The sequence below is a fragment of the Raphanus sativus genome, chromosome 3, assembly GCF_000801105.2.
Source record: "Raphanus sativus cultivar WK10039 chromosome 3, ASM80110v3, whole genome shotgun sequence".
Taxonomy (NCBI): domain Eukaryota; kingdom Viridiplantae; phylum Streptophyta; class Magnoliopsida; order Brassicales; family Brassicaceae; genus Raphanus; species Raphanus sativus.
Window position 1 is genome coordinate 2049837 of NC_079513.1, and position 24450 is coordinate 2074286.

The 24450-nt window shown below is 34.9% G+C and overlaps 1 protein-coding gene, 1 long non-coding RNA gene, 1 other non-coding gene and 1 pseudogene across 8 annotated transcripts; 3 read left to right on the top strand and 1 right to left on the bottom strand.

Moving 5' to 3' along the window:
• Positions 1 to 24450, top strand: part of LOC130509793 (putative F-box/FBD/LRR-repeat protein At4g03220) — a 46600-nt pseudogene that overhangs the window by 4852 nt on the left and 17298 nt on the right.
• LOC130509842 (uncharacterized) lies at positions 101 to 2561 on the top strand. 6 transcript variants are annotated; one of them, XR_008943780.1, is made up of 7 exons: positions 101 to 290; positions 770 to 1101; positions 1179 to 1295; positions 1379 to 1439; positions 1510 to 1639; positions 1806 to 1951; positions 2040 to 2561. It is a non-coding gene; the product is annotated as an uncharacterized LOC130509842 (long non-coding RNA). The 6 variants fall into 6 exon arrangements; XR_008943781.1 differs by having other exon boundaries at positions 1510 to 1592; XR_008943778.1 differs by having other exon boundaries at positions 1379 to 1434.
• LOC130510314 (small nucleolar RNA snoR130) lies at positions 3447 to 3567 on the top strand. The gene has a single exon (XR_008943991.1). It is a non-coding gene; the product is annotated as a small nucleolar RNA snoR130 (small nucleolar RNA).
• Positions 12998 to 15701, bottom strand: LOC108844102 (GRR1-like protein 1). The gene is made up of 3 exons (XM_018617311.2): positions 15170 to 15701; positions 14344 to 14836; positions 12998 to 13973 (listed from the first exon to the last, which is right to left on the bottom strand). Exons 1-3 carry the CDS (start codon positions 15622 to 15624, stop codon positions 13164 to 13166), a joined length of 1758 nt encoding a protein of 585 aa, XP_018472813.1. The 5' UTR covers positions 15625 to 15701; the 3' UTR covers positions 12998 to 13163.

Here is a 24450-nt window from a genome sequence, read left to right on the forward strand (position 1 = left end):
CTTAAGTGAAAATTAGAGAAGCGCCGAGAAAATAATAACTTCCCTCTATACTTGAATACAATTTCTGTATAATGGTGTAAAAATTAGTCTTCACAAAAAATAAAAACAGAGACAAAAAAAAATCAATTGAACCCTATCGTTCTCTCTTCTCCAGCGACACAGTCCTCACCCAATTACCTCCACGACCATCACCACCGTCCTCTCCTATCTGTCTGTCATCTCCACCTTGTCTCCGTCTATCTCGTCTCATCCTCGTCACCACCGTACCTATCCCCTAGTCTCCTCCTTTGGTAATTTCTCTCTCTGTCCCTCTCTCTCTCTCTTCTCTCTTCTCTCTCTCTCTCTCTCTCTCTCTCTCTCCTTCTCTCTCTCTCTCTCTCTCTCTCTCTCTCTTCTCTCTCTCTCTCTGCTCTCTCTCTCTCTCTCTCTCTCTCTCTTCTCTCTCTCTCTCCTCTCTCTCTCTCTCTCTCTCTCTCTCTCTCTCTCTCTCTCTCTCTCTCTCTCTCTCTCTCTCTCTCTCTCTCTCTCTCTCTCTCTCTCTCTCTCTCTCTCTCTCTCTCTCTCTCTCTCTCTCTCTCTCTCTCTCTCTCTTCTCTCTCTCTCTCTCTCTCTCTCTCTCTCTCTCTCTCTCTCTTCTCTCTCTCTCTCTCTCTCTCTCTCTCTCTCTCTCTCTCTCTCTCTCTCTCTCTCTCTCTCTGCGAAAACCAAGTCTCTGTTCAAGTCAAGCTTCTTCGATTTCTCCATCTTGAAACCCTAATTTTTTTTACAGAAAATAAACAGATGATGGAGTGGTTCTTCTTCCAAGACGTTTCGGGTTTTCGATTTGCCCTCGTCGGATTCAATCCCATCTATTGGAACACAGAAATTCCTATATCTGCTCATATGGGTTTTCATTTTAAGGGTTTCTGATTGATTCTATGGTAGAAATCTCCCTTCTTTTGTGAGTGAGTGGTGGTAGTGTTGATGTTACCAGAATCTCATCCTCGTCACAACAGCTCCTCTCCTCCTCGTCTCCTTTTGTGTTTGTGATAGGCCCACGGGAATCAAAGTACACATTTCTTCAAGAATCTGATGACCAGATTCAAGCTTCTTCTGCTAAAGGTATCAACTTTTTTTTTTATTTGTTTGATATGCTTATTGTATTTTGATACCTTTGGTTCTTCACTTTAATGTTGCAGAGTTCAACAATATCGTTGGGATTAAACTAAGACCTATGAAGTTATTGTTAGGTGCTCTTGTTGGTCTCTGTTGTCTTTCTCTCATGCCTTCTTGTCTCATCGTCTTCTGGCTTGCAGGTAAGCGTTAGATGAATCTTGTTGTATTTATTGCTCCTTTGGGTTGCATAGTCAAGAAAGATCCAAACTTTATGTCTAATCAGGAGTTGCAGCAGCAGACAATCTTACTAAACAGAAACTGAACTCGAAGATACTTCTGGTCTTGTCTGTATTCTCTTTTTGTTTTCTTGATACCCTTTTTTGATCACTACTTACAGTTAATGTGTGTGAGCAGGAGGAGCAGAAACATTGTTGACACCTCATATCAAGGACTACTCGAGTTTAGTATTCTCTCAGCTTCAGGAGCTGTCTAGTGTGGTACTTCTTCACTCCAAGGATCTAAACATTCCTACTGGAGTTGTTACGTATGATTTATAACATTTTATGTCCTTGTGCGGTACTTTTGCTAGAATGTTTATCTGATTAGGGTCTTGTGATCTGTATTTGCAGGGGCTATAACATTTTTATGTCCTTGTGCGGTACTTTTCTGGATTGTTTATCTGATTAGGGTCTTGTGATGTGAATTTGCAGGGGCTATTTGATATCATTGCTATGTCAGGTTCTTTCTTGAATACTGAGAGTAATGGTACTTTGAGCAGAACGTGCATCTTGTTGGTCCTGATGGTTGTATTGTGGGCTTTGTTGCTGGAATGCTAGTTGCTAGGTCACAAGTCCAGGTTACTCCATTTCTCTAACCTTTTATAGTTGAGTTACTTCATAGAGTCTTCAATATACTGATTTTGGTTCGGGTGGTTTTTTACGTAGGTCATTGTTGGAAGCTTTGTATCAGAGAAACTGAAACTGAGCACAAGGCGTGTTGAGAATAACTTAAGCCAGGTTCAGCTTCACCATCTGTATTGGTGGGAAGAGCGTTGGTGAAGTCCATTAGGAAGCTGGAAAATGGTGTCCATGTTGTGTATGGGACGGGCGTGTATGTGACATGATTAAGAGGAGAAGTCTACGTACCAGAGCTATTAAGCTTTTGAGTCTTGATGAATCTGATGAGATGCTGAGCAGACGGTTCAAGGACCGATAAGCTGATAAGATCCGCAACAAACTAATACCGTGGCGGGGCAGGACTATGCGGAGTGGTGCCACACTTTGCCATCACTAACGCAGGTCCCGATTCTTATGAAAAGAAGAGGTAGTTCGTTGCCATCAACAACCAAAGTCTTGGTAAAAAGCTTTTTGTAGATGTCATTAGTTTAGATATATTTGTCTCAAAAACATAAAGCTTTCATGTTTGTACTAACACTTGTGATAATATATAAAATCATTTTATGAATATTTTTAATATGTTTAATATAAATCCAATTGATACAAAATAAATATGATAATGATATATGGCTCGGCTCGGCTCCAAAATATGGCTTAATTTGATCTATTATAGCACAAGATACGAATTATATTCAGCTTCCGACAAAAATAGAGGTGCTATAGTAAATTAAATAATATCATTCAAGTAAATGCTATTGTATATGAACCTATCGTAACATACCAAAAAAATGCTATCATAGAGGGAGATCTATGATTGCTGCCGTATACATAGCATTTATGAAAATGCTATCAAACCCCTAACATAGCATATAACCCATGCTAACAATGAGCATATTTCTTGTAGTGGGTCATCGCCACATTTCTTGGTAAAGCTCTTTTTTTTTATCTTGTCGGAAAAGAGAAGAAGGCTTTGTTATTACAAGATTTTTGTTTTGGGAATGTGTAGAAAGCATGTATGGTCAAACTTCTGTGTCTTTCGTGTAATAACGAGAAGTTGCTTGACGACGACGCTGTTCTTTAGGATGTCAGAGTCCAGAACAAGTCTCAGGTTCATCCATGTCTTTTCAGTAAGTGTTAATCTGGCTTTGTTGTTGTACTATGTTCAAAGTAATTGTCTTTAACTTTGTTTTGATTGGCCAGCATGCATACAGATCGCATCTGTTCCATATGTGACGAAGAAGGGTCCGGACACTCGAAGAGGAAAAAAAGCATCATCTATTTCGTTCACTCCACAGATTTGTTAGATAGTAGCGGTAGGTTGTCGACCAAACATAGTTATGTCGCTCAACACTTGAGCTAAAATTTGAAGTCACTAGATACATTTTAAAAGCGCTATGATTTTTAATTTGTTTTTTTAGAAGTTAGTTTGATATGTTTCTGAAACTATGTCAAGATTCCCAGTGATGAAAGTTTTAGTAATCTGTAACGGTGAGAAACTGGCGCTCCTTCTTGGGTTACTTACCATGGAAGTTTTAGAGGAACCATTGATGTAGATTTTTGGCATCTTCTGAGGGTTTCTTCACTGGTTCTTTTTTTAACTTTTTCTTTGAGATTCTGGACTAGACTTCCGTCTTCTCCATTTTATTATTATTATAGCACCTTTTGATCAATCTGTAATTATTATAGTTAATTTGATAACTCTGTAATGATGGCCCTAAGAGCAGTGTCGTCAACCATGGTGTGTGTGATGCTAATAGTGTTGTGGAAGAGGTGAGGCCACTGAACCAAGTAACAGCTCTGATGATAGGAGGAACACAAGCGAGGTCGCACCACGGAAGGAAGTTGTGTCCTTTGGAAAAAGGCACTGACTGACTAATAATTACATGTATGTTGCATTTGGAGTGTTGGTCACAACTAAGGAACCCAGAGCTTGAACTCAAGTGTCAGATAGATTAATTATCTTCATGACTTTTTGATGTAAATAAAACATCTTCTCTGCTCTGAGGGTATTATTTCTATGTTTGATCATTGATGTGCCTGAAATTTAACAACTTCGATTAAGTGTTTATCGATGGTCTTCTCATTAGGCATTATTCCGTTTAATAATCTTCAAAGGTCTATTTTTGAAATGTGGGGTACTTCAGTTTCTTTTTTCAAATGACAATTTAATCACGATTGTACTGCTGTCAAAATAAGTTTCTTAATCGAAATAGTTTGCAAGTAAGCACTTGACCTTTACCAAAGTAAATTCATCGATGATCCCCACCAGATTAACAAATTGCTTTTTCTTAGAAAAGAATCACAACTCACACATTCTCCCCACACCGATATAGCTCACATGATCGAATGTTAGTTAAGTAATTAACAAAACCCAGCTTCTGTCATATATACAAGGACCTTAACACACTCAACAAACCACAAAGAAAACACCAGCTGCTTCCAGCCCAGTCTATCCATTTCAAAGCAACTCACCAACTTGTACTCAATAATCTCAATAACTGACAAATGTCGATACAATAACGCCATTATCGAGCTGATCAAGTTCCACAATAATAAAACATTAGAAAAAAATGAATAACTACCGATAAAGGGCCCGAAGCGTATTTTTTTCACAACTTGGTTTTCTCTCTTAACTAGCTTCGTGGTTGTACTTTTGCTAGCTGATGTTGAATAAAGTAAATGTTATTCATCGGGTCTTCATGTTGTTCTTGACTGCCTGATCCATGATTGACTGCTTTTCTCTTCCAACGAGGTCGCCGGGTTCGTATATTTTAGTCGCCTGCATGTGAAAATTTCAAAAATGGTATAAATAATAACATTTTACCAAAAAAGTAAATGTTATTCACAACAATCCAACATTAAAAATTACACTAGCTTAGGAAATTACAACAATAGAATCTATCTATGTTCTTTTACTTGAAGTCATATTTTTCATTTCCGTTGCTTTGATCAATGACTTCATACATCTATGATTTAACATTATTACAATTTATAAGGGTTTCTTATGTTCAAATTTTCAGTTTCATTTACATAACGCTTTCGATTTTCATACTAATTTTCAAACAAAATATATAAATGTTTTTTTCTTTCTCAAACATCAACTTTAGTTTATGTTTAAATTTCAATTAAATTAACTTTGTTACGGCTAATGACTTTTTATTCTACTTTTATTAAAGCAATCAGTTACAGCTATTTATGCTATTCCACTTTGAACTAATCAACTTCAAAATAAAATAATACACTACTGTCGTTAACCTCTATCAAATGGATCGAAAAAATATTATTCTTTTTTAACATATTTTCATCTTCATATTTTAAAAATATTTTTTTACTAAGATCATAAAATAAATTATAAATTTATTTAAGAATAAAATATATGAACCCGGCGCGTAGCACCGGCATACCACTAGTTTAGTTTAAAAAGATGCACCTTCTGAATTTCAAAGAATCACGAATGATATATTTTTTGACTATTCAAAATTTTGCATTGTATTTTTTTTGTTGGTAACAAAATAAACAGATTCATATAGACTCTACAAACTAAACTGGTAGCTCCGTATCCATATGGACAACAAAAGACGGTTGTTTTCTTGCACTCCGTGCAAAATTGCCCGCCCTTGAGTTCTGCGTCCGTGGTATATGAATGAGCTCTGAGCTGTTGAAACTTGTCTTCAACATCTTTATATCCCCCAGATAACTTGCAAAGGCTGACCATTCTTCTGGTTCCGAAACTATCTTCACCAACTAAGAATAATCCGTTGCAAATGTGACATTAAACTGTCTTAGATTCCTCATACATTTCATTACCCAAATAAGAACCTCTATCTCCGAATGAAGTGGTGACTGACTCGCTCTTGTATTCCTCGCTCCCATTAAACCTTCAAAACCTTACAGAGTACTATACCACCCTTATCCAGAATAGAACTCTTGCTCTTTCAATGAACCATCCGTAAAACACCATCTGCCTGGGATAGACGGTACTATCCTTTCTGCTGGTACCCCAGGTTGATCGGTTCCATGTATGATTGAGAGTTGTGCCTCGGCCCATAGTAAGGACTCTGTTTCTGTCAATTTGAGTGTGTCTTGAGGGTCAATATCCAACTCACTAAATACTTTATTATTTCTTCCTTTCCATATATACCATAAAATCCATGCTAAGTGATAATCTTCCAATATCGGTGAAACTCTCCAAAATAAGTAATACATATTTGTAAACTGTGATTGCGTTGGAAAAATTTCTTGATTCGATGGTACCTGTGAGAGTGCCCAAACCTGAACCGTCGGTGGACATTCAAAAAATACATGATTTATAGTTTCCTCAGGTGCTCCACATCTTGCCCAAACCTGAACCGTCGGTGGACATTCAAAAAAATTGTCTTAACCGCTATACATCATGAGATCAATTGCCATAAAATATGCTTCATCTTAGGTGGGCAACGGACTTTCCAGGAAAATGACTTCAAAGGAGTGACCGACGGACCATACTCTTGTGACATTTTCTCTTTGTCCGGGTACACTCGTTCCACTTGATATCCAGATTTAACCGTGTATCTCCCATTAATAGTAAAATGCCATCCATCACGGTCTGCTGTCTGAGTTCGACCCAAGGGTATACTTTCAATTAACTTCACGTCTTGAGGATCTATCAGTGTTCAAATTACCTGTGAATTCCATGTTCTCGATGTTGCATTGATGAGTGAATCCACTGTAAGGTCCGGATAAAGTTATGTTGATTTTTATTTCCTGGTCTCGGACGGGTGGACATTGTATATATTGATGGTATACTAATATTTTCAAATTCTATTGGTGAACATTTTAAAAATCTCAAGACATTTACTATGTTGCGAGGAAAAATGGTCTACTTGTTTCCAAAACAAAAATGTCTCTTTTTCAAACTAAGATAAGATTTGTAGGTCATTACATATCACAATATGATAATACCTATTGAAAGATCTTTAGGATTTGAAAACAAAATTTCAGACAAAAATTATTGATAAAACTCAATTACAAAGGTTCCTTGAAAGTCTCAATAATGTTCTAGATTTTTGTCCTAATATTAATAGGATAGCTAAACTTTTACATAGTCGTTTAAAGAAAAACACAGTTCCATGGACAAAAGAACATAACGAAATAGTTCAAAGGATTAAAAAACAGGTCTTAGAAATCCCATGTCTGCATATAGCAGATCCGGATTTAGAAAAAATCGTACAGACAGACGCTTCAGATGTAGGATATAGGGGTATTCTTAAAAAAAGAATTTAGATGGCCGTGAAAGTATTGTCCAGTTTACATCTTCAGATTGGAATAACACCCAAAAAAAACTTGTAACATCCCGAGTTGTGATATGTGAAAAGACTTAAGAGAATTGATTTGGCTACCTATGTCACCAAAGTTGACTTACATTTTCCGTTACATATCCGTTTAGAACTCCAGAGTTAAGCGCGCTTGGGCTGGAGTAGTGAAAGGATGGGTGACCTATCGGGAAGTGATTCGCGATACCGTGTAAGTGAGGCCAAAGCACGGGGAAAGGTCGGGTGGTGATTGCAGGGTCAGTAAACAATGATTTCGAGCCTTGGAAAAATTAACGGCCGACCGTCGGATGGGATGGGGCCCACGGGCCGAGAGAGCGTGCATGGGTGGCCCATTAGCCGTAGGCGGGTCGGGCGTTACAAGTGGTATCAGAGCTGGTTAGCCGTCTCAGTTCTGACCTGAGAGGCGTATTGAGACCTGTCGTGGGACGCAACGAGGACGTTGCGTTCTTTTGGAGGGGGTGAATTGTAACATCCCGAGTTGTGATATGTGAAAAGGTTTAAGAGAATTGATTTGGCTACCTATGTCACCAAAGTTGACTTACCTTTTCCGTCACATATCTGTTTAGAACTTCAGAGTTAAGCGTGCTTGGGCTGGAGTAGTGAAAGGATGAGTGACCTATCGGGAAGTGATTCGCGATACCGTGTTAGTGAGGCCAAAGCACGGGGAAAGGTCGGGTGGTGATTGCAGGGTCAGTAAACAATGATTTCGAGCCTTGGAAAAATTAACGGCCGACCGTCGGATGGGATGGGGCCCACGGGCCGAGAGAGCGGGCGTGGGTGGCCCATTAGCCGTGGGCGGGTCGGAGCGTTACAAAACTATTCTACTATCAAAAAGGAAAATTTAAGTATAGTTTTATGTATTCAAAAATTTCAAAGCAATCTTTTAAATAAATAAAATTCTTTTAAGAATTGATTGCAAAAGTGCTAAAGATGTTTTACAAAAAGATGTAAAAAAACTTGCATCAAAACAGATTTTTGCAAAATGGCAAGTGATTTTGAGTATTTTCGATTTTGAAATTGAATTTATATAGTGAGATTCAAACTTTGTCTCAGATTTCTTGACGCGAGAATTTCTCCAAAACAGGTACAATGCCTCCGAAAAAGATGATTGACAAAGGCAAAGAAATTTCCTCTGAACTAATCTCAGAAAAACCCTAACAAAAAAATGCTCACCCAAAAACATAACTTTGAATCTCAGTTACAAAAAAAAAGAATGCTAAAAAAGGAAGAAATATCAACCACCCCAAAATCTCTTCAAATACCAGAAACTATCATGAATCAAATGTTACAATTACGAAAGGCTTTCGAGCTCAGTTTTTCAAAACAAGAGTCGAGAGAATCTTCCAAAAACTTAACTTCTCAAGCTATTTCAAAATCTAACGAGGTCACTTCAAAAATAATTTCAACAGAAAGTTAGACCTCTAAAAATGTTTCAAAACCTTTGAATAATTCACAGATTATTCTGAAGGAGATTCCCAAAACATTCTCTCTGGATATTTCTAAAAACACACCTACCAAAATATTATAAATATTGAAAAATATTTTTTGTAAACAATGATCCATTTTAAATGTTCAAAAATATTTTTGGAAAAATAATTTCTTCAAACCACGTAATAAAGATAAAACTGTGTTATTCTTTTAAACCATTTTGGAAATTACGGATTCGGTGTTTTTCAAACACTTTTATCTAAACGAAAACCACACTGATGTGCCGCTTATTCTACCTTCAAAATCCATAAAATCATTGCACCAAATGATTGGAAAGATGATCTTAACGACAATCTAAATTTTCCAGAAAATCTTAAAAATCTTCCTTATTACAATGTCCCCTTTAACTAGTGGAATTATTTGAAAGAAGGGCTCAAATACTACAATGTTCTGATTTTCTTCAGCTTTTTCTTTACCAATCAAAATCAGAAATTTTTGGTTCCTTCTCCTTGACTTTTGATCAAAGATTATCGGACTTGGAGTATTTACAGGAGATTCATTTGGTTTTGATTGACAAGAAGTATATTAGTTTGGGATGGAGATGATGCTGAAGAAAGGGTTAATGTGTAATCTTAATAGAGAAAAGCTAAAGTTTATTGTTCAAAAAAAAGAAAAGCTAAAGTTTATAAGCTTTGTGAAGGTGATTAAAAGTTGAAATTGGAAGTTGTCGTCAGAACCAAAACGAGACAGCGGAGAAAACGATGAGCTTTTAATAGCCGTGCGACCGGTGCCCTTATCTATTCATTCCAAACATGTGCATGTAATTATTAACATAAAAGTAACTAAATAATTTAATTTAGATTTTAGTTTCAATTTTAATTTCTTATCTTACTAATTTTGAAAAACAAATAAAATTAAGATAATAAATAATTAAATAAAATAATTATAATGTAAAACCAAAAAAAAAATTAATCTTATATATAAAAAATTAATGAAATTATTAATAATGAAAATAAATATATAATAATGTAAACCACATGAAATAATTTTGGTTCTCAATGTCATAATTCTCTCTAATGATATAGTAAAAGTTTCATTAAAATCTAAATTATCAGAAATCAAATTTATTTATTGTTATGTCAATTCTATTAAAACTGGGTCATAACCGGTTAAAAAGGTTATGTTAAACTTAAAAATATTACTGAATCTAAAATATTAACTACATAACATAATATATAACTGTATCTTTAAAACAAACAAAACCATATTCCTATTAAAAAACGTAACCACCTTCCATACCCAATTAAACTTCTATTTTACGGGTTACGTTTATGGCAACAAAAAATAATTATTGAACTCCTATTTGGTAGAGGTGGGAAAATATCCGTAAAATTTGATTCAACATTTTATTCGTTTCAATTCGATCTGAAAAATCCGGATATCCGTAAATTTACGAATTCAATAAAATAATAAAATTTAATATCCGTCAAATAAGGAATAAATCACAAATACTTATTTAAAAATAAACGGATATTCGTTCTGATCCATAATGTACATATACATATACATGTATATATAAAATTATATATAATTTTATAATTTATATCTCTATATATTATTAGTTATTTTATCCATTAAACTAATTATTTGATCATTAAATTTTTAAAAGTATGTTGTTTTTAATAATTTGTAATGAAATATTATTATTTTATATTTTTTTTTTTCCTTTTCATTTAATATTTTCAAAAAATAATTAAAATTATTTTTTACCGGATCGATGGATCGAATCAATATCCAGTAAAATATACTATTTTCTGGATATCCGTAACACTGAATATCTAGAAGATCACAGATTGAATCGAATAGAAAAATCAATTACTTGTACGTGGGGATCGGATCACGCATATCTTTAAAATTCCGGATTTCCACACCGTCCACCCCTACTATTTGGTTCCTAATTATATGGTAAATATAATAAATTTAAATTTATGATCTACAAAGTATATTTTGGGAAGTAAATTTAGGATTACTAAAACTATTTGATATTATTATGGAAGTATTATTTATAAAAATATATACTTATGAAGAGACGAGTGAAAAGATCTTATGCATGATAATCAATATGGGACCTCACTACTCATGCATGCATAATGTTCTTATGCTTAATAGTTATTCTAAACGGTGAGGATGGCATGTTTTAGTTTAATGGGATTTAAATTGGTTATTCGATAAAAAATATTTATTAAATGTGATTTTACTTAAAGTTAGTGAGAAACACATTAACTCATATATATATATATAACCGAATATATTAAAATGATTTTTATCAAACATTAAAAAAAAAAAAATTCTTTGATTTTCAGTGCGGGTTGGATTTGATGTTAGTTTCCGGATATGACACTTTAAGAATCGCTCGAATATATAGCCAAGACTAATAGAATATGAGATTTTGTTTTTTCGAGTTGATACCGAGTCGGGTTTTTTAGGTATGACTTATTTTAAGTAACTATTAAGAAAATATAATATGTTGCAAACTTTAGGAATAAAGTTTAAAAATTATTTTTGATATGCATATGTCACAAGTATATAGTTATGCAATTTGACATATTTAATATAGTTACTAAAAACTAAATTAAATTAAATTAATATTAGACACAAATATGATTAAAAAATAACACAAATATAAAGATTAAATTTCTCAAAAATGTAAAACAAAATATATATCTGCTCTTTTAGAGGATGGATCAGAATCTAGTGATATTTTAAAAAAGAATTATTAAACTATATAAACTCTATTACTAAACAAGAACACATATCGATTAAGAAAACATGAGCACTAAAAATATAACAACTCATCATCTTAAGAAAATCATATAAAGAATAAAAACTAATCCAACGATAAATTTAAGACTTTTAAAGTTCCGAACACACAGTTCTATCGACTAACAAATCAACAACAAGATTATATAATAACAAAACATGTGCAGTGTGAAGGAATAGAAAGAAATATCCATCTATAATTTTTGGATATGTAGTTTGGTTGAGTTGTTGTCTTTGTAATAACTTGGCTCAAGAGTTGTATGTCTTGATCAAACTAACTCTCTTTGTAGTCCTTTGGACTGAAACAAAAATATTGTGAATCACTTTGTCAAAGTATAATTTATCAATTAGTTTATTTAAGATTTTGTATATACTCTCTTATATAACATTCTAGGCATGGACATTTACCAGACCTGGAAAACAAAACCAAAATCGACTCATGAAATACATGTGATATTTGGGTCTCGGTCAATGGTAAATTATATATTAGATTCTTTTGGATCTGCAGTTCCCTATTCGAGTCTGAATCCTACCCGAGAGTATATCATGAAATATAGGTGATAGAGGTAAAAATAACATTCCTTTATAATACAGACATACTTTTTATTTATAAAATATTCCTTATTTTTTTTTAATTATAACTAAAACATATGTCTATGTAGAAATCTAATTTCTCTTTACATATAACAATACAGTTTTTTGTTTACATAATAATAATAGTTTTCTATTATAGAAGAAAATTTTACTTAACAAATGGTATTTAAAGTTTTATATCTAGCCAAAATTAAAATAAACATTTTATTATTAAAAGTTCCACATAGATTTTTCATATTGATTACATATTTAAGTTCAACCTAAATATTTTTGTAACACAACCTAAATATTAATTATTTAAAATACTCCCAACAATTTTGATAAAATTTTCATTTCTCATTTGGAATGCATAATTAGTCATTTATAGTCAAATATAATAATATTGATGGTTAGATAATGTCTATTTTATTTTAATTTATTTTGTATTGCATTGTGTCTTTCTGGAGTAAATTGTTTAGTTTAAATAATACTGAATTTTAATGAAAAAAAACAAAAGTACAATGAATGGATCAATTTATAATATTCATAAGTAAAATCTGTTAATTTTAAAATAAAAAGAATCTTATAAGAATATTCATTTTTAGAGAAAAAAATTAAAAAAAATAGAGAAGAACTCATCTATATTATAGAATTTCTCTGTAGAGACAAAAATAAAAAAGTATACTGGAGACGGTCTTAAAAACTAACGATTCATCCTTATTATTCATTTTGTTAAGATTTTTATATTATTAAAATATATATAAATACATAATGTAATGTAAATATTTACATAGTATAAATTTCTCCATCTCAATATAATGTAAACAATTATATTTGGTAAAATATCTCATTCCGGGCATATTACCTAGTAAATCTTATTAAGTGAGAAATTTTTATTCCAAACTTAATACAAAGACACAAGATTTGCTTAACATATTACAAAGCTATTGAAATGCTTATATTGCTGATGATACCAACATTTTAGTTGAGACAACAAACATTAATGATAAATAGAGGTGAAACTCTTGAAACATCGAGTTTACTCTATGGCTAGATGTGAAACTCCAATCTCTGGATTCTTGTGTATTGTCCACACAAACTCAGGCATGTCCAGTCTCGGTCCCGCGAGTGTTCTGTAAATGTATATCTTCTCAACTGCTGAGCTGTCAGGTCTTGTCTCTGGAGTATGTTCATCAATGACTTCAACATTTAGCTTTGGCATTTTCTCACTCATGAGCTTGCAAGCACCGAAACTAACACCGCAAGACGACATCCAAAGGGACCGCATGGTTTCTAGCTTCGCAGCGTTTTCAAGCAGAGCAGTGTCTCCAAAAGGGCAATCCCTTATCTCTAGCTTGTTTAAACTCTCACATCCAGACAGCAAATGATGTAGCATCAAGTCACTGTCTCCAGCAAACGCTATTGATAGCATCCTAAGCTTCTTGCCATGTGTACCAATGTATTCAAAGGCCTTGTCAGTGAGGAGACCAGAGACAGAGAGACGTTGAAGGTCTTTGCAGCTCTCAACTATCGCTTTGAATCCTTCGTCAAGTGGCTGATGTGTTTTGTGATCAGGAGCAAATGGCTCTATCACACAGAGGCGAAAGCATTTGAGATTTGGACGGGTTTTTGCTATGGTAGCCAAAGCTGCGTTTGTAAACTGGGCGCAAAAGTAGAGAACAGATTCAAGATTTGGACAGGCTTCAGACACAGAGACCAGACCTTGTTCAGTCATAGCTACATTTGTTTCATCGACATCAGCTCCAGATGGAAACACCCTTAGTTCTCGCAGCTCCTTACAAGACGAGGCAACAGCTTCGAGACCTTTGTCCTCTATCAGGTCCATTACCTGTGAGAAAACGTCTCATTTAGTAGTAAAAAACCAACATAGTAAATAGGCATGGCATGTTTATCCGGAACCGAAGAACCAAACGGAAAACCATTCCAGATCTTATATCTCTAGAACAAAAAAAAAACAGAACCAAAAACCAAATATCCGAACCAAACTGAAAACCATTCCGAATGGATCTTATATCTCTAGAACCAAAAAAAACAGAACCGAAAACCGAATAAATACCCGAATTTATGTATTATAATTTATATATTTATCTATTTTAACTCTATTTAACTATAAAATAATCAAATAATTTAAAAATATGATTTAGAAATTCCAAGAAAAAATAATGAATTGCAGGAATGCATGATACATTGATACTCACCCATAGCTTCTGCAAGTTGGAACATCGACTAAGAAGCTCGACAAGATCAGGCATTTGCACAGTAGCATAGCTCAAGTTCAACGAGGTAAGACCAGGACAAACAGAGTAGAGAAGTGGAATATACTCAGGGAGGACATCCCAAAGACCAGACAAACTCTTCAGCTCCTTCAACTCTGTAAAAACTTGTGCTAACTTTGAAACCGCTTCTTGATCCAGCTTATCTGAGAAAGAACCTGTGCCAAGCTCAACCAGCTGTGGAGCTAGACGAAGCAAGCTCCCGAGAGCGTCTAGACTCACAGCACGATTCAGCTTGAGAGACTTGAGGTTTGGAGACCTGCTCACCAGACGCTCCAAGTCTGAGAGTTTAACCTCTGAGTCTAAACAAGAGAAGTCAAGAGAGACTAGAGAAGTCAAAGTCTCTGGGAAGTAGCTAAGCCAGTCTCCTCCAAGATCTTCAACTATGCACTCTCGCAGTTCCAGCTCTGTCAGGTTCCTGTTTTTTTTTTAAATTCAGACAAGAAGAAACCAAAAGTTGTTAGTTATGAAACTTGTAAAAACCCGAATTGAAATTGGACGAATCATCAAATGTTCAAGCCGTTCCTATATTTATATATCTAAAATAATTGAACTGAAAAACCAAATATATATATATATATATATATTTAAATTTTTTATTAAAAATATTAAAAATACTTAAAATATTTAAAAAATATTAAAATATACCGGAATTAAGCAAAATTATTCTAAAATATCTAAATATTTTTATTAAATAATCTGAATTATCCAAAATAAAGAAGAGAGGTTATTTGTGTGTTTTGAACCGAACCTGCAAGCTACTGCAATGGCTGCAAGACCATCAGTAGAGAAACCTTCACAAGAAGTCAACACAAGAACCTTAAAGTCCTTGAAAGAAGCAGCGATCTTCTCCAAGCATTCATCAGTCACAACCATCCTCTTCAACCTCAACTCTTCAAGAGACGGGCTCTTCTCCGCCATAGCCTCAATCCACGGCCAAGCGTAACCACCCCAACCGTCAGGAACCAAGTTGTAGTCGGCGAAGTGAGGCTTCCCTTTAAGAGTCAGAGACCTCATCCCCGGGAACCGCCGTGCAACCGCCGCGGGAGTGACCGCGTAACAGTTTCTGACGAAGACCCTTTTTCTAGTTAGCCGCTCGGTCTCGAACCATGACTTGCAGACCAAAGAAACAGAGTTTCGATCCTCGTTGGAGTCAACGAAGGAGAAGATGTGCTCAAGAACCTTAGATGGTAACCGGAGATCCATCAGAGAGGTTTGAGATTTTTTGGTTTAAAGTGAGTGTGATCTGAGTCGAAAGGGTTTGAGGTTTTGGTATATATAAACTGGGGAAGTGGTGGAGGGACAAAGCCTAGTGTGACAAGACAGGAGACAGTGTCCATGTGAGACTTTTAATAAAGTTGCCCATGTGAGGACGCCGGCTATGCAGAGTCTGTGTAGGTCACTAATTTAGTTAGTAGTCTTAATCATGATTATACCACCGAACCACTCATTACATGTAGTCTGTGTGCATATGGTCTAATCATTTATGGAATTACAGATCGCACACATGATTTCAGATTGGTTTATTATAGTTTACTTACTAGGATTCCTAGTGTAAGTCATCGCCGCACACATGATTTCAAATTTGTTAACTATTACTCCGTTTTATATTAGTTGATGTTTTCTTTTACCACAGATATTAAACATTTTATTTTTTTTCTTAAATATAACACTAAAATATAACTAAAATATAATTTCTTTTATTATAAATGTAAATACAAAAAATGTAATTGGTTACACGGATTTTGATAAAAAAAAAGTTACATGATATGTGAAAATATCCAGTTATTAAAATTCCATATCCAGTTTTAGAACTCCATATCCTGTTTTTAAAAATTCATATCCAGTTTCACCTTTCAGTAAAATCCGGTTTTAAACCATATCTAGTGTTCCTATATTTTATCAAGATTCATGCTAGATGTTCTGCATTCCCTGTCCAATAGATATATTAGCCAGTGCAATTTTGTTGGTGTTGCATTAAATGTGATAAGTTCTCATGTTAGGTCACTAACTAACTTGTACGTGGTGGACAGAAGACAAGCATGCGTCATGAGTCTGGAACAAACAACTAAGTATCTTATCCTGTGGTGCAGAATCAGACAACTCCCATACTTGAGCACGAGAAGATGCTCCGTCAAGTTCTTCTCTCATGGGGTGGATTCCTAGCTGCTTCTGCATTTTCTATAATGAAGAACTAGTTCTGTTGGTTTCAGTAATCAATCGAATCATGCATAATTGTATCCCAATGTTTAGTGTCTGTCAAAACTCGTATTAATACATATATGCAACCCACTCGTATTAACTGAAGTGTATTTTATCGTGGAGCTGGTTGTTTGAAATTTTGTATCACAAACGCAAGACAAGCAAATAAATGACGTATGTTAAAATCTAAGAATTCAAAAAAAAAATCGCTCAATTATGATCGTCTTAAAATCTAAAAGTCCTCTAATCTTTTGATGGGTTTAATTGTGATCCACTGAAAAACTAAGAATCCAAAAATGTCAAAAACTGCTAATTACTCGATACTCTGACACAATGCGTTAGACAAATATTTCAAAATAGTAGACGCACCTAGTTGCACCAACTAGCCTAGCGCCAACCGAGTCTCGTGGTTGTTTCAGTAATTTCACATACCCCTCATGCACATCTGTGCAAATACTTTTGAATTTATACCATCTACCTAGTTACTTTCTTTTTATATATATTCCACCTAAATAAGTCTACAGTTATTAAGAAGTTTAATTTTTTGTTTAAAAAGTTTGATTAAAATATAAATTAATTTTTTAACCAATTATAAAATATATTATTATTGATTACACAATTTAATAAAGTAAAAAGTTAAATTAAAATATGAAAACATATATATTTTGAAACATCAAAAACTTCCATGAACATTGTTTTCTATATTGAAAATGAGGGAAAATCATTTTTATTTAACACCTCTTGCCTGATTATTATTCTTAGGTGCTAAAAAGTCAGATTCCAATATCCACCATTTCATATTACTGTCGGGATCCAATGTCCCTCTTCTTGTCTTATCTAGACGTGCCACATTTTGAAGATATATAACAAATGAAAGATATCCAATCTGACCAAACTACTAAACGCTGTCGTTTTGTTAGTAATCATCGATACTGATGAATAGTCTTAACGTGTTCTCTTCCTCAAATCCACCACCGCTTTGCTTCTCGCAGCATCGCGTATCTATCTCGTTTTCAATTAAGGGGCTTTTAAGTCATAATTGGTTTAGATTGTAGATTCATTAATCGGTTCTTAGCTCAAAAAGCAGCTATCTTTTCTCATTTTTTATTTTTCATTTTTTCCTGGTAAGTGAAATCCTAGATGGGCTATTAAACTTAAATGGGCCATTGAACTTCAAGAGACCCAAATAAGTGAAATCCTTGCTAGCTTAATTTCTCTCGGTGCATTTGATTATGGCTATGAGTTCTCTCTCTCGATCAAGGAGGAGCCTAGTTCAATGCTCAAGGAAAAGATCATGATGGTGCACACGCAATCAGGAAACTCTGTTTCTGCTATTGAAAAAACAAAAATCTAACTCCATTTGCTATTCGTTGTTTGTTATGCACTGAAACTCTTTAACTAAAGATTATTGTGTCTCTTTGCTGTTGTTGGTTTCACAGGCAGTCTTCGAGTTGAAATTAAGAGTGATGGCTGTGGTTGTGCTCTTGATGTGTTGTACTGCTTGGTTATAAGTCTTCTCTAGAGCTCAACAACATGCTTTTCGCAGCACAGTCAGACTATGCTCTTAATAAAACGGTAAGAAGCTTAAACTGGTTCCGGTTTTCAGATCAACGGACAATAAATTTGTGATATTTTGGGGTGCTTTTGCTGAGCTCGTGATTCAAATAAATCCTTCAAGTTGTGATGAGATAAAGTTTGGGAAGAGTATAATACTAATAATAGTAAATGTAGCTGAGATGGCGAAGAGAAAGAAAAACTCTGAGAAAGTAGCGGCTCTTGTTTGTCAACACTTCACTTGTACTTCTCCTGTCTTTTGATACTCTTCTCTGACTCGCTTACTCTCCAAGTAATAAAGAGATTCCATGTTTTAATGGTTACTTGTATTATAAGGAACAGGATCAGCGTTTTGGTTTCTGTAGAGTTAATAGATAAATGAGGCGTCTTCTGGTAATGGCAATGTGGAAATAACTTAACCGAGTTTTGTGTATGATTAACTTTGTGATTATGGAGTTTCTCATATCTTTCTGTTGGTTCACAAGCTAGCCTCTGAGAAATTCAACCCTTCCTTCCACCTTCGGTTCAATACATGGCGCTATTACTTTTACATCAAAGGTCTGCAGTTAATTTAGTACCCTTTGTTTTGTGAGATCTTGCATGCTCTGGAAGACTGGAACTAAGGAATTTAGTTATTAGACTCATGGGTAGGGATCGTTTCATAGTCTCAAGGTCTGGTTAAGTTGATAACAGTGATAAGTTCTTTTCCCAGATGGTTTAAAAACTCTAGGAAAAAATAACTTAAACGGTTTGAGATACCAACAAAGCTTGGAGGGATATTTTTTGATGATCTGAATGACTATGGTTAGGAGATGCTTCTGTCTTTTGAGACAACAGCAAAGCTTATGACATTTTAATAATTAGAAACTTCCTAGTTGGCTAATTTGAATGCTGAGGCGATTTGTGCAGAATGTGCAAGAGCAGTTATACCAGCTTATATGTATCCATAATAGAGAAGCGTAAAGACACGCCATTCAACGAGCAACACAAGGCATGGCAACAGTTGCCAAGGTGGAGATATTTTGAATTCAACTTAGTAAGATTAGATATTTGTTATGTTTATAAAAATCTCTATTGGAACCTCTTGTCTCACATATTTGTTATCGATTTGGAGTAAAACATTTTACTCTGGACCCACCACATTTGGAGTAAACATTTTTTTGTTATCACATGTTTTGTTTTTTCCAGTGATAATATTTTCACTCCATAAAAGCAACGAAAAAGTTTACTCTAGTTTAATGGGCCCATATCCCTTTTACTCTACTTTTTGTTGGCACTAACCAATCACAGCCATAATTAGGCCTGGGCGTAATTACCATAAACCGAAAACCATACCTCTTACCGAACCAAATTACCGGTGTCGGATCGGTAATGGATGTGAGAAAAATACCGATTGGGTTTTGTAATTTCAAGCATTCGGAGGTCGGGTCGGTTCGGTTTTATACCGTTATCCGAATCAAAAACCGGACGTAACCGACTTTAATGAAAGCACATATACATATGTCTCCTCGGTTAAATCGTGGCTTTCTTTGATTACATATTGTCTTTTCCTCTTCTCTTCGGCGTAAGAACCCTAGTTCCCACAAAAGCTCCTCGATTCAAGCCAAGTAATCAAAGAAAAATGGTCACTAATTTCACTATAAATAATCGATGTTCTCTCCATTCGTCTCCTTCAAGCATTTCCAGCAATCAATCACAGGTTCATCTTCTCTCTTCTCTCTGTCTTTTTCTTGTTCCGAATCCGATTGATTTCAATTCGATAATTTTTTTTTAACAAGTTAAATCTTAAATTGTTAGTTTTTTTGTATAGAATTGCTTACATGTTGTATTTGAATTGTTAGTTTACTTAAATTGTTAGCTTTTTGTATATAATTGCTTACGGTTTGTATTTGAAATCGAAATTGGTGTTGACTTGTTCTTATTGATTTTGTTGAAGCAGATGGACTCGTCATCAACTCTTGATCGTGAAAACCGTAACAAAGATGAGAGTGACCTTCAAACTCCGGTTGACAACAGAGACAAAAGGAAAGAATGTGAAGGGAGTTCTGAACCATCTAAAGCGACTACTCCATCATCTAAAGTGAAGCGGCTCCTCCCAACAAGATCAGATGTGTGGGATCATTATACAAGGACTAAGGAGGACAGAGACAGGTGTTTATGCAACTATTGCCAGAAGGAATACTCGTGTCTCACCACATCAGGGACCACAAACCTGAGGAAGCATCTTGAAATTTGCAAAAACCATCAAGCGTGGTTAGCTAGCAAGAAAGAGAAGCAAAAAGGTATCGCTGAGGATGGGAAGCTCAAGACGTGTAAGCTTACTGAAGCTATGTTTAGAGAAGCAATGAATGAGATGGTTCTATTGGGACAGTTGCCTTTAGCGTTCGTTGATAGTGTGGCATGGAAGCATTTCTGCAAGAAGGTATGATTTCCTTAAGTGTTTGCCTTTAGCGTTTGTTATTTTTTACTATTGTGACTATTGTCTTAAGATTTATGTTTATCTTATATGTTTGTAGGCAATGGTAGGGCACAGTCTTCATTCAAGAAGGACTTTAACTAAAGACATCGTAAAGATGTATGTGGAGAAGAAAGCGGCATTGAAGAGATGGTTCTTGTGCAATAAGCAACGTGTGTCTATCACTACAGATATTTGGGTTTCCCAAACAACAGGTACAACTTGATTGATTCTTTATATGTTTTCTTGATTAATCGTACTACTTACCATATTGTTTCATTTTAATTATGTTGATTGATTCTTTATATTGTTTTCTTGATTAACAAGTACAACTTAATCACATTGTTTAATTTTTCTTTGTAGGTGCTAGTTACATGGTCATCATGGTTCATTATATTGATCCTTTGTGGCGCTTGAAGAAACTGATCATAGGATTCAAACACATCACCGATCACAAAGGTCAGACTATAGCAACTGTTTTGCTAGAATGCTTGGCTGAATGGGGAATTCGTAAGGTCTTTTGCATAACCGTCGATAATGCTACTGCGAATAGCTCAGCATTGAGGAAGTTTCATACTGCATTTGCATTAATGTCTGATCAGGCTTTTGTCTTAGATGGTGAATTCTTGCACATGAGGTGTAGTGCTCATATCATAAACTTGATTGTGAGAGACGGCATGGCAGAAGTTGACCAGAATGTGGCTGCTATCCGTAACGGTATCTCGTATGTTAGATCACATACAAATAGGTTGAGGTCTTTTGAGCTAAAGGTCGACTCAGGTAAGATCACAAGGGGAAGCTTGCCTTTGGATGTCAAGACAAGGTGGAATTCAACGTATTTGATGTTGTCAACAGCTCTGAAATTCAAGGTGGCATTCGACAAGATGGAGGCAGAAGACAGGTTGTACAACGACTATTTCAGTGAGTTCGAGAATGGCTCTGCAAGGGTTGGTCCTCCTTAGCATAAGGATTGGGATGCAATTGAGAAGTTGTGTCGGTTTCTTCTCATATTTTACAACTCAACAGTGGTGGTCTCAGCTTCAACTTCTCTCAATGCGCATAAGTGTTATGGCGAGGTAGTAACCATTGCAACAAATCTGATGGCACTCATCGAGAACTATGATCCTGAGTTGAGCTCCAAGGCAACAGAAATGAGAAGTTTGACAAGTATTGGGATGGGCTCAAGAATATGAACAAGATGTTGATGGTTGCCACTGTCTTTGATCCCACCAAGAAGTTGGAGCTTGTGAAGATGTGTTTCGAGGACTTGTATGGGCTTGACACTCTCGAGTACAAGGAGGTGTATGAGTCGCTGATAAGTGTCTTGAGAAGTCTGTTCAAAGAGTACAGTGCGAGACATGAAAATGGTTTTGATCCGGATGACCAATCATCTCAGCCTAGCAACAAGTCTCAGTCTTCTCGGGAGCAGCCTATCAACATGGAGCTAGTGGATGATTGTGCTGGTTATAAGAGGATTGATGTGAGATACAAGCAGAAGCTGAACGAGATTGGGGTTAGAGAGAAAAGAGATGAATTGGAGACTTACCTTAGAGAAAGTGTGGAAAATCCAGAGTTGATGATCGGTATGGAGTTTGATGTTCTGTCATGGTGGAGGACGAACTCAAGAAGATTTCCAGTGTTGTCTGAGATTGCTAGGGATGTTCTAGCGATGCAAGTATCATCAGTTGCTTCAGAGAGTGCTTTTAGCACTAGTGGGAGGATTCTCGAACCACATAGGAGCTGCCTAACTCATTATATGGTTGAGGTCTTGATGTGTTCTGAGCAGTGGTTGAAACAAGATCTTGAGATAGAGACACGACTGCCTACAAATGCACAAGTTCTTGTTGAACTTGAGGAAGATGACAAACTTGAAAGAGGTAACAATCTGTGTTCTTACTTATATATATCTTTTATTTATAATATTATCATTCATTTTTAAAGTTCAAAGTTTAAACATTGTTTGATACTTTCATTTGCAGAGAATGAAGATGCACCAGTCTTGGAGTAAGAGTCCTTCAGAGAATTTGCACGAGTTGCTCTTGGTTTTTAGTACTTTGTTATGCATTTCTTTTCATTTTGGTTTTTATGTTATGGTGTGTTCAAAACTTCATGTTTAAATTTGGTTGTTATTTGTGTGTGTTTCAGAACACAGTTTCTTTTTTATTGTTTTCGAATTCGGATGTTTAAGTTATATTGAAGTATTTTCGGTTTTTTTTCACTTCGTGGTTACTTTGGTTACAATAAACCGGATCCGAACCGGATCCATTTATACTTTGGATATAGATGGATTTTGAAATCCTCCTCCGGACCGACCCGACACCGAAGAGTTCCGAACCGATACCGTACCGAAAATTCAAATATACCGAATGGTGTTTCAATTGTCACAACCGATAAACCGAAAATTCGTTTCACCCGATCCAAACCCGAATGGTACACCGAACGCCCAGGCCTAGCCATAATAGTTTGAGATTTTTATTTGTTTCATTAAGATGTTAGTTTTTGTATAACAAAATGAGTATTCTTTTCTAAAAAGGGTATATCGCCGTGGATATGGCCATGCAAAGTTTCTTAACATGTAATCAAAATCAAGAAAGTAAATCTTGGTTCATTCTAGTTGAATACTAATGATTTTTCTCTTTGTGGATGAAGAAACCAGGAGGAATGGAGGCGCTTTAAGATGCTTGTATAAATCCAAAAGAGTGGATGTTGTTAAATTGTGGTTATTATGCTCATTAGGCTCTTTGTTAATTTTGGGTTAAAAGCCTTAAAAGAGTAAGAGGCTAATGAAGAATGAGAAAATAGACATGTAATGAAATGGCCCCTTTACTCTTTTTGTAATTTGGCGTCATCTCATCATGGGTTACTGATGAAGGATGGTCATGATTATCATGATGGAGTGGTACAATACATCGATGGTGTTGGTAAAATTATTAAAACTTAAAAAATTTACTGACACAGTAAAATACATGAGTCTGACATTAAGAGCAATCGGCTAAAAAACAGGCATTAGAGATTTTTATTTGTAAGATTTTGTACGCGAGTCTTTGACCAAAAATATGATTTCCTCCATTTCTAATTATAAGATGTTTAAAAGAATTTCTGATGTTTCAAAATATAAGATGTTTTTAATGATTTATATAGTTTTTTATTTTATTAAAAACTATACAACCAATTATATATCGTGGTTTATTTTATAATTGGCTTGTTTAATTTAATTTATATTTAAAAAATTCATCTAAAACATCTTACATATTGAAATGGAGGAAATAATAAAAATATAAAAAAATGAAAGAATGTAAAAATAAAGAAAGTGTTATGATCTCAAAACAGAATGTATTAGGGATATTACATTCCACATCGGGAATTATAAAGGACATTAAATAATATATAAAGGGTTAAGACCACTCCACTAATTACCAATTGATTTTAAGTTGGAAGTCCATAATAAACCCGAATCTAACATGGTATCAGAGTCCAGATCCTAAAATATCCTAAGCTCCTAATTAATATTAACCCTACCCGACCGGGTTTATAGGTCGTAGTTAACCCTTCTCGACCGGGTTTATAGGTCGTAATTAACTCGCTCGACCGAGTATAATTGTCTTAAACTTCCGAAATTCTGGCCGATAAGAACCATCATCTCGAGGAGGGGTATTAGGAATATTACATTCCACGTCGGAAACTATATAGGACATTAAGTAATATATAAAGGGTTATGGCCACTTCACTAATTACCAATTGGTTTTAAGTTGGAAGTCCATATTATAATCCGAATCTAACAGAATGAGATATATACTCTTTTGACTCATGTAACTTTATTA